Source organism: Lutra lutra, chromosome 15, assembly GCF_902655055.1.
Source record: "Lutra lutra chromosome 15, mLutLut1.2, whole genome shotgun sequence".
Taxonomy (NCBI): domain Eukaryota; kingdom Metazoa; phylum Chordata; class Mammalia; order Carnivora; family Mustelidae; genus Lutra; species Lutra lutra.
In genome coordinates, this window is record NC_062292.1 from 66,685,128 (window position 1) to 66,695,277 (window position 10,150).

At 44.0% G+C, this 10,150-nt stretch overlaps 1 protein-coding gene across 2 annotated transcripts; it reads right to left on the reverse strand.

The window, feature by feature from the left end:
- On the reverse strand, positions 1–3,601 carry LOC125085501 (T-cell surface glycoprotein CD1a-like). 2 transcript variants are annotated; one of them, XM_047703911.1, is made up of 6 exons: positions 3,448–3,601; positions 2,549–2,815; positions 1,578–1,856; positions 1,102–1,380; positions 680–770; positions 1–532 (listed from the first exon to the last, which is right to left on the reverse strand). In XM_047703911.1, the coding sequence occupies exons 1-6, from the start codon at positions 3,503–3,505 to the stop codon at positions 487–489; spliced, it is 1,020 nt and encodes a 339-aa protein (XP_047559867.1). In that variant the 5' UTR covers positions 3,506–3,601; the 3' UTR covers positions 1–486. The 2 variants fall into 2 exon arrangements, with proteins under 2 accessions (XP_047559867.1, XP_047559866.1); XM_047703910.1 differs by lacking the exon at positions 680–770 and having other exon boundaries at positions 1–643.
- Positions 3,602–10,150: the final 6,549 nt, after the last annotated feature.

Sequence of the window (10,150 nt, forward strand, 5' to 3'; positions counted from 1 at the left end):
ACGTTTTTATTAAGCATGTATTCCATGCAGGTGAGACACCTTACCAAGGATACTAATAGTTAAAAAAATATATATGAACTTTGATCTCAATGGGCCTAAGAATTAGAAGGAGAAAAGGCACCTCGCTAGAGCCAACATTGGGTGGGGCTGAGAAATTGATTTGCCAAAGTGCAAGTAAAGGTTGTGAGAATTCCCACCAGGCAGAGACTGCTTCCACAAGTGAATCAGGGAAGACTCTGAAGAAAATGACATTTCATGTCCGATGTCCCATGGAGGTTCTGGGACTTTTTTCCATACAGAGTTAAATTTTGAATTTTAAGATCCCAGAATCAGGTCACAACAACAAATCCTGGTATATTACACTGAGCTTATATTGATAACTGATCATCAAGCAAAAATGAAAGACAAAGTTGCACACAGAGAGTTGCAAGCACATCATGGCTGAGTTGGGTTTAGGTAAGTACTGGAGCTGGGGCTGTCAGGATTTCACTCCAAAGAGAAGCCAGTGCACTGATGTCTCCACTGTGTTTTCCTGGGAGGAACAGAGGAAGAGTCATTCTGCAGCAGGTGGAGCTGAGGATTGCCCAGGGGAAGGCCACTGGGAGCAGGAGGGCTGAGGACAGCCTGAAAGGTAGGGAGACTCCTAGGAAAGAGCAGGAGGGTGGCTCTAGAGACTTACCAGCCCTTCCAGAGCCACAATGTCAGACCTGCCAGAAGCACCAAGGGCACCATCACTGCCAGGAAAACCAATCCCTTGGAGTGGGGCTGCTCTATGGGTTTGGCACACAAGGAATGTCATTTCCCATCCACCACAGGTTGACCTGCACCTCCCTGGTCCTTTTTGCTCCTGTCACCCTCTGCCTTACCAACTGCCCTTCCTCCTTTCCCTTCTCCCATCCTGCCTCAGAGATGGGCCTTCACCCAACAAGATGCCTCCTCCCACATCCAGAGGGCCTCTACTCTTAGTTCTCCATTCCTTGGCTTACTGATTTGTCATTTTTTTGTCTGGAATCCCAGCAACCCCAATTTTTCATCTGGCTCTCTTTCTCTGTTTTAGCACCACCTGCCCCCTTTCCCAGGTGGGTCCCAGCTCTTTCTTACCCCAGTAGAGGACCATGTCCTGGCCTCCTAGACTGCTGTGCCTCACCCGGCACAACAGGCCAGCTGCCTCCCTGGTTTTCACATCCAAGGACACCTGAAGATACCATGTCCCATCAGCATGGGGCAGGACTTCACTTTGCTGGGTGCGCTGTTGCTCCTGCTCACCACGCATCCACATCACCAACACAGGCTTTGGATAGAACCCAGAGACATGGCACACCAGCAAGAGACGATCAGGACTGGGACTAGGGCCAGTGGACAGCCAGGCCTCTGGTCTCACTGCAGACACAGAGCAGGAATTCACAGACTGAGGATAGATCTTTACATCACTTTATATAGACATATTTCAAACCTCTAGAAACCTGTCACCATCCTCCCCTCTCCCTCTTGGCTCCTTCTCACCCTGAATTTGAGGGAATGGTGCAAACGTATGAGTGCAGAGTAGAGAATTCATGGAGGGAGGGAGCAAGACTGACCTTGCCGCTGGAGATCTGCCTTTCCTGCATCAAGAAGACCCAACAGGAACTTGGGGCAGGTGTCACTGAAAAGTGTGTATATTTCTTCATTGATCACATGGTGCTGATTGAATAGTTTGCAGACCTCTTGAGCCCTACTTCCTCCCTTTGGAGATGGCCACCATGTCATGTTCTGGAAGCTCGTGAGATCTGCGCCTTGATAAGCAAACTTCACAAATCCTACTGATGCTTCCCCAAAGTGTAGCTCACAGCCTTCTGCCAGCTGTATCTGAAATGGATCTGGGGAAGGGAATTTGTGAGTTACAGGACAGGGGGTGTGAAGGACATGAAATGAGATGAGTGGAACCATGGAGGCCTGAAGAAGAGGGGAAAGTTCAGGGGATTGGAGGGAATGGAGCACAGTTTGGTTTGAGGGGAGGATCAAACAAAAGGGAAGTGGCGGTCACTAGATGCAGAGGAAGTGGTGAATGATTGAGAAAGGAACAAATGTTGGAGAAGATACATGAAGGGTGTGGGTAGAGAACAGGGAAGGGCTCAGTAGAAGACCTGGAGATAAAACAGTCTAGGATGAAGAGAGTACAGTGCAGTACAGGGAAAACACAGACATAATTTGCTGGTGGGATTGAATAGGGAGAAAAGCACAGCCCAAGGAGTCAGTCACAGAGTGACAGAACAAAGTGTGCCTGGTTGAAGGCCAGGGAAAGTGGTGGTCACAGGAGACACTAGTGAGAGACAGGAGAGCAGAGCCTATGGTCACTGAGATAGGAGGAAGTAGCAAAAGATGTGAATATTTTCAAGAATCAGGATCTGGCTTCTACCCCCTGCCCAGAGGTTGTGATTCAGATTTATGATAGGGGAGTTGTGAGTTTCAGAAGCCAGTGGATGCTCTTTCCTAGAGGAAGAAGGAACTCAAGGATACCTACACACACCTGCCACCTCCATCCCTCCTTCCCTGAGGGAATTGAACTCACATTCAAGCTGCCAGTGTCTGACATGGTCTTGAAACACCTGACGAAGTCCAATGAAGTATGCATAGAGTAACTTTTCCAATTTCATCAGCTCCACGTGGCTCCAGTTGCCTTTGGACCAAGGCCACAAGAAAATGAGAGCACCAGTCTTGTTGTCCCAGCCATGAGTCTGTATCTCATCCAGCCAAGCTGAACCCAGACTTTGTGTCCAGGAATGGTTGTAAAAGGATACAGTCAGGGTAATTTGGAAGGTAATTGGCTCCTGCACAGCTGTGGCAAAAGTAAAGATAGACTTTGGAAGAGAGGGCATTGGGAAGGAGAGAGAATGGAGAAGGTGCCACGGAGGGGAACGAAAATCTAGATGACAGAGAAGCCATAGTTGTCCCAGGAGACATGTGGTGCTCCAGAGCCCCGAGTTTCCTACCCACCCTTCAGAAGAGCACATGGCCCTGGGATTAGGGATGCTCTCAGGAAGGAACCAGTCTGGTACTTTCCCTCCCCAGGTATTTGGTGGGGACTCACTTCACAAGTGGTCACATATGCTCATGCATAAACACACTTATGAACTCATACAAACTTACACAACTTTACACACTCTTATACAAACAAACATACACAGATACATATGTACATGGACATACAGACACAGAGACACACATATAAACATAAACAAACACAGACAGACATATACCCACATGTACACATACATAGACACACGTAGAGATGCACACCTATACATGAATACACAAACTCCTATGTACCTATATACACATATGCACACATACAAACAGACACACAGGCACAGGGACACACATCACACACACAAAAAGGCAGAGAAACACACACACACACACACATACACACGCACACTCTTACACCCACTGGGTAGGGCCAGATCTCACCTTCACTGTCACTGCCTGGGAGGAGAACCACCAGCAGCACAAGTTGCAGGAACAGCATTGTATTTGCAGATGTTCTTTCTGTCTCTTACAAAGTTGGTCTTTGACGGTTGTTCTAACAAACCTACCCCATACACAGCCCTCTCTTCTGACTTCCTTCTCCATACACAAACCTTCCTTTAGTCTCTGCGACAATGCAAATGGGCTCCTCCCTCAACCCTGGAAGACCTACTCAGACCTACTCAGACTCTTACTTCCCATCCTGGTCTGTCCCCTACTCTGGCTTCCAACTTCTCCCTGTCACCAGCTTCCATCCTACTCCCATCCCCCAATTCAGACGGTGTGGAACAAGTCTTGTGTAGCATGGAAAAGTCACCCCACTTCTCACGTCCATTCTTCTCATCCAGACAGTAACCCATGAAATTCCATGGCTCCCAGCACCCAGCCCTGAACCCTGCTGTCACTCTGCCGTCCTGCCTTTCTGATGCCCTCTGTGTATTTCTTTCCCTATCTCACCCCCACCCCAGCTCATTTACATTCTGACTTCTCACTGCTTTTGTTAAAAAAAAAAAAACAAATCAACCAGGTAAATTTGAAGATCTAGTTGGTCTTATTAAGTGACTCAAGAAGCGGGTAGCATGTCACCTGGTAGGTAGAGGGGAGCTCTGAGGAGTCCTGCAAATGGGAAGTTTTAATAGGAAGGAAGTTGGCAAAATAGAAGGTCATCTTCTCTTGGTTAGGAGAGGAGAGGGGATTATCATGCAGATGACCTCCCCTCCGTGGGGGTGGAGAGGGCCCATGTGACAGAGCACCTCCCTGCTGCTGACTAGAGAATTCCTCACTGACCAGTGAACATTTCTGAGGGAGGTGAGAAATGTAGTGAGGTTAGGGATGAAACAAGTTTTGGGGACTTGACCGGGCCTGACGCACCATTTTGGTCCCAAGGGTTCTTTTTTAAAAGTTGCTCTATTTTATTGTCCAGATTACCCCATGATTGCTTGTGAAACAGTATCAGCAACCAGCAGTCTGCCATGGTTCATAGGGAGGAACCAGTAGCCATCACAGAGACCACAGGACATTGAAATAGCTGAAGAATACCCCCCTCAGTCAGACCTGCATTAATATATGTTTATTCCCCGGTCACTTAGCAGCAGCCTAGATCCAAGCACTGTGCTACAGTCATGAAGATACAGTGTTCACAGTGCAATCACTTTATGCAAGGAGCTTTTAGTCTACTTGGGAAGAAAAACCATAAACCGAGAACTACACATTTTGGTGTGCTAAGTTTTATTATAATGTGCCAACTCTAGACAAACACAGCTCTGCTGGAAACAATATTTTCTAGATTGGTGATCCTTGGTGATGTTTGCCCACTGATTATCTTTTTTTTTTCTCTTCTTCCATTTTTTTTGTTGTGTTATGTTAGTCACCATAAAATACATCATTAGTCTTTGATGCAATGTTCCAAGATTCGTTGTTTACGTACAACACCAAGTGTTCCATACAATATGTGACCTCCTTAATACCCACCACTGGGCTCACCCATCTCCCCATCCCCCTCTGCTCTAAAATGCTCAGTTTGTTTCTTGACTCGCTATTTGACCTCACGTGTTTCTACTCCCTTGTGAACTGGATTCCCACATCTAACAGAGGTCCTAGCATGAGGTTCATGCTCAATGATTTTTTCTGAACAATTGAATAATTCAGTTCAGGTATCTGATTATTCTTAATGATTATGGAGATGTTCAGCATAAAGTTATTAAAGCCTCCAAAAGTTTTAGCTATCTTACTTGATGAAATGAATATCCTACTCAATTTTCTCTAGAATAAAACCATATGCTAATAATCATGAAGTTTACACAGAGATTCCTGCCATGTATCTCCTATACTTGCCATACGAAACCATGAAAACTTAAAGGAAGTGAGGTCAGTATTCTAGAATCATGTATCCAGATTCTCTCCTTACTGTTCCTGCTTGAATGTTCCATGCTTGTCTTATCATGAGCCGGCCTCTGCTGGACATGGTGCCCTTCCTCTTTCATGATGCTCTTACATGTTTTATGCCACTTCAGTATTTGTGTGTGCTTCATATCATTGGAGCAAATGTACCTGGGCTATTTGTCTTGTTATTTCTTGGCTTACAAGTAAACAGAAGTCATCTCGGGTTGTTAGAATGATATCTCTTGGAAAGTTCCACCTGAAATCCAGAAAGAGATCACTCTCATGCTCAAGATGTTGAAAAGCTGAAGATCAAAATGACTTCTCTTGAATCCATCTGAGCTGAAGGATCAGGACAATTTGTTAACCCAAATTATAGGGAAAGACAGATTCCTCCAAAGAAATTGAGATTGCAAACCTTGCTTTCTTGGAACAGATCCCAGATGTTCATTAAGTCAGAGAGAATAATTCAGCTAAAATTTCTAACAAATAATTAAAGGCTAGCATGAGTACTGGGAACCTGAGATTCACAGACCTGGGAAGCTCCTATATCTCCAGGCTTCCCACACACCCCTTGAACTCACCAGGGGCTCCTGACAGGCTGGAATCCAGGATACAGACCAGAAAGCTGATTATACCTAGTGCAAGCCTGAGGCCAGAGAGCAGCTACTGCCTGAGAAGGGCAGGAAGGCCACAATCTCCACACAGAAAGAAGACTTAACTGCGCGTGGGAAAGGCAGGGAGCCCCACTGCCTCAGGGCACAGGTGAAGCCACACTACAGCTGGGGGGAAGGGCCAGTGGGTAAGGGAGTGTAACACACTCTGTCCTGGATTAAGAGATTCTACTGAGGGAAAGGTGGGGAACCCTTAGAAGTCCCAGACCCCAAAACTGAAAATAAAATGCCCGGCTGATGATGAGACCGAACCAGAGCAGAGCTAGTGCCCCACTCTCTGTCCCAAGCAGGCTAGCCAGCAGATACCAAGAGCTGCTCTGCTGGTGGAGGGGTAAGTGAATGAAGATACCTCCCCATGAGGTTCCTCCTATTAGAAAATTGTAAGTCCAAAATGATGTCATGAAGTGAGTTCCCACACTGGGCTTCACACCCAATCTAAACAATCTAACCCCATTCCTCCAGAAATATGGCCTTCATGAGTCAGTGTCAGTGCATTTTTCTTTCCATCAGAGCCAATGAGTCTGTCACCTGGGTCCTCTCCACCCAAAAGGCAGATGAGATCATGTGCATGGTAAGACTCCTTGCTCCTCCACCTAGAAACCAGGCTGGCAGTTGAAACACTTTTCTTTTGCTAATAGCTCCCTGGTCTCACCTTCTGTTTATAAAACATTCCATTTTGTACAACTCTTCCAAGTGCCTCCCTACTTGCTAAATGGGGGCTGCCGATTCATGCTTCAAATAATAAAGCCAATGAGATTTTCAAAAGTACACCTTTGAAATTTGTTATTTAGCCGGTTTGGTGGTAGCAGTGGGATCCAAAGTGAGCTTCCAGCAGCATTCAGGGACCCAGGCTGCCTTGGACCTCACTGCTTTTCCCATGTTTCCAAAGATTGTGGGTAAGCTTCTGGCTCCGAGCTCAGCTGTGTTGGTGCTTCCAATCTGATTGGCTTTCTTTGACACGGAGGGTCAGCTGGAGCTTATGCCCAGAGCCACCTGCAGTTTTGCCTGGAACATGCTGAGTTGACAGAAGAGTATGCCCAAAGCCAAATCTCCAGCCTTTGAGACCACACCTCCTGGGGGGAAACCTCAGTGAGGTTGCCAGGGAATTGGTGATGCACACAGGACCTTCTTATGGCCAGATGCAGTACTGCTAGTATATTAACGTACATGTTTGTTGTCTTGTTTTGTGTAAATAAAGGCTGTTACTAGTGAGATCTCAGAGGTCAAACATTCCCAAAGTTGGTGGGTGCACGTCAAGCACTGAAAGGCTGTTAAAGCCCTCACTACCTCCAGAAGGCTCCCGAGACAGGATAAGTTGGTCACCAAATGGGGTAACACTAGGTCACCTGCCAACCTCAAGAAAACTTTTGGGCAACAAGGTATACTATAACCTATGCACACCCCAACCCCACAGCCTGTCCCTTGTAGGTATTACCACAGCTCCAGAAAACCTAGAGGCTTAGTTTGGGGGTGGGGGGCGATCCTTACATTCCAAAGAGTCAAGTGTACCACCTTTGGGTGCACCTGCTCAGTTCACATCTAAGGACTAGAGTCCTGGAAGTTGTAGTCATGGAGCAAGATTTTTTTTTTTTAATTATTAAAAAAAAATTGAATTACAGTGGCCCCTACAGGGAACATTTCACTTAGACCATTGTTCATTTAGGAAGTACACGTGAAAGTAAGTGTTCCCAATTTCAATAAACAGAAATGGATGCCTGTTTTAACTGGCATGCAGAAAATTCCAAGAAGCATCAAGATTCAAAAATAGTCTCATCAGAAGACTCACCACAATAGTCTGACAAAAAAAAAAAAAATCTAAAATGCAACAGCTGCCTAAGAGAAAAGAAGAAGGCTGATGCAGCTCCTGTTGCCCCTCTACCATTCTTCACCTGAGGACTCACAGTCTAATTTTCCATCTCAACCACCCCTCCACTCTAAAGAGACAGCTCCCTTTTCAACAAAACCTCCTGAGGTCACAGATGATTCTCCTCAGAGGTCTTCTACTCCTTGATCAAAGACTGAAAAAAGGGCCATAGCAAAATAGTTCTTTAACCTAGGTAGGGTTCTCCAGAATCAATTTAAATAGATTACCTCCTAGGTCCAGTAAGTCGAGGAAATAAAAGTCCACATTAAGTCCTTCCTTTCCAAATCCAAACACATCGACTACTAGTTCTTTCCTGAAATAACTATTTCCTTCCTGTTCATAGCCTTTGACATCCTAAGAGCATGGTTTGTGGCTTTCTGGGCCTGAGATAGGCAGGTTGTTGGTTCTTTCTTGGTGATCTTGGGGGGTGGCTGAAAGTAATACCTTGGTGGATGCCTCTTGGGTCCATAAGGTTGTAGTGCCAGAAATCTCTCCTGTTTGTCCCAGCTACATCCTGATAAGATACATTTAGAAATTTAGTGACTCCATGATAGAAAACTAAGCCAAATTAAAAGCTGATATTCAGAGCTTGAAAGAAAATGTTTTAGGCCTCCTCTCCTCAGTGAAAGGTATCCAGAGGAAAAGAACACTTTCTCATAGGTGGATGAACGTGTCAGTCTTTTGATACATTCCAGGCAATTAGGACATTCCTTGAGAAACTAAAAATACCTGTTCTTGTTTTACACATCTAGTCTTTATGGGGTGAGAAGTGTGGTTCCAAAAGCAATTCAAAGACCAAGGATCTTTTTTTATCTGAAACTCTTATATGTATTCTAACCATTCTATCCTTGAAAGATCAAGTCATTCTAGAAAGGGCTCCCATTTATTTTCTCTGAGTGTTTCAATTGCAAATATATAGATTTCTGCTTGGTTCTTCTCCAGGAATTCCTTTCAAATGCAAATGTCAGATCCTTATCAAGTATAAAATGAGAGGGAAAAACCCATTTAAAAAGTTGACTTGCCCAGGTTTTTGGGTGGTTTTGGGTAGTTCAGTGGGTGAAGCTTCTGACTCTTTCTGGCTTATGTCAAGATCTCAGGGTCATGAGTTTGAGCCCTGTCTGGCTTTGAGCTCAGTGTGTAGTCAGCGTATGATTCTCCCTCTGCCCCTTTCCCTGCTTGTGCTAATTTTTTCTTTAAATAAATAAATAAAGATCTTTTTTAAATTATTTAAAAAATTTAAAAACTGAGTAAAACTTGACTTGCCAAGGACAAATACAAATCTTAAGTGTCTTTACCACAAGGACTTTAAAAAGAGTCTTCAGCCATCTAGACAAATCATGTTGATTTATTCCATCTGCCCAAAACAAAGAAACAAAGAGAGTATTTCGAATTCAACTTTTATAACTAGTGAATTTGCACCTATTTGACGGCAGTCACTTAAAAACAGAAGCTGTACAGTTCTACATCTGTCTTGTATGTTCGTGTCTGTCTGCACCTGTGTTGTAAATGTGTTTCTGTCTCGTGAAAGTATTGCTAAAATTAATGTGTGAAAGAGCTATTTAGCTTTAATTTGTGAAAGAGCTATACAGTGGATTTGAAGACAAGCAGTTGTGAAAATTGGGCATTCTAAAACTCAAAATATAGAAACAAACCCAAATTTTGTTGAAGTCCTTGTGAATGGAATAATATTTAATATAAAAGCTAGTTTGAGATTGATAGTTTAATTAAAACAAACATGTTTTTAGAGTACTCAACCTTAAATATAACACTTCTACCTTTTTTACTAACTGAATAAGTGTGCCTTATCTCGTATAAGATCCAGCAATAACAACAGCAAAACATATATGATGGTTGAGTTTCTCTAATGCCTCCTGTAGTCTTGTGGGTAATCTAATCATAATTGTTAAGAACAAGCAAATTTTTTTTCTACTTTACATTGATTCTTATTTATAAACAGTAAGTACACTTTGAGTACATATCATCAAGGACAAAAGAAGGAAACCAAATACAGCTACAAAGAATGGCATTTAAGGTGACAAAGTGAAATGAAACAAAAAGTCTACTTGTGCCTTTGATCATTCACTGTAAGTGAGTCAGTTCTGAACCTGCTTTTCCTTTTTTTTTCCTTTCAGCCTTTTTTTTTTAATTTTATCTTATTTTATTTCAGTGTTCCAAAATTCATTGTTTATGCACCACACCCAGTGCTCCATGCAATACGTGCCCTCCTTAA

Coding starts and splice junctions, on each gene's coding strand:
- LOC125085501 (XM_047703910.1), bottom strand. CDS start 3,505: ATGCTGTTCCTGCAACTTGTGCTGCTGGTGGTTCTCCTCCCAGGCAGT. Junction 2,816..3,447: donor CCCAGGCAGTGACAGTGAAG/GTGAGATCTGGC, acceptor CTTTTGCCACAG/CTGTGCAGGAGCCAATTACC. Junction 1,857..2,548: donor CAGACACTGGCAGCTTGAAT/GTGAGTTCAATT, acceptor TCCCTTCCCCAG/ATCCATTTCAGATACAGCTG.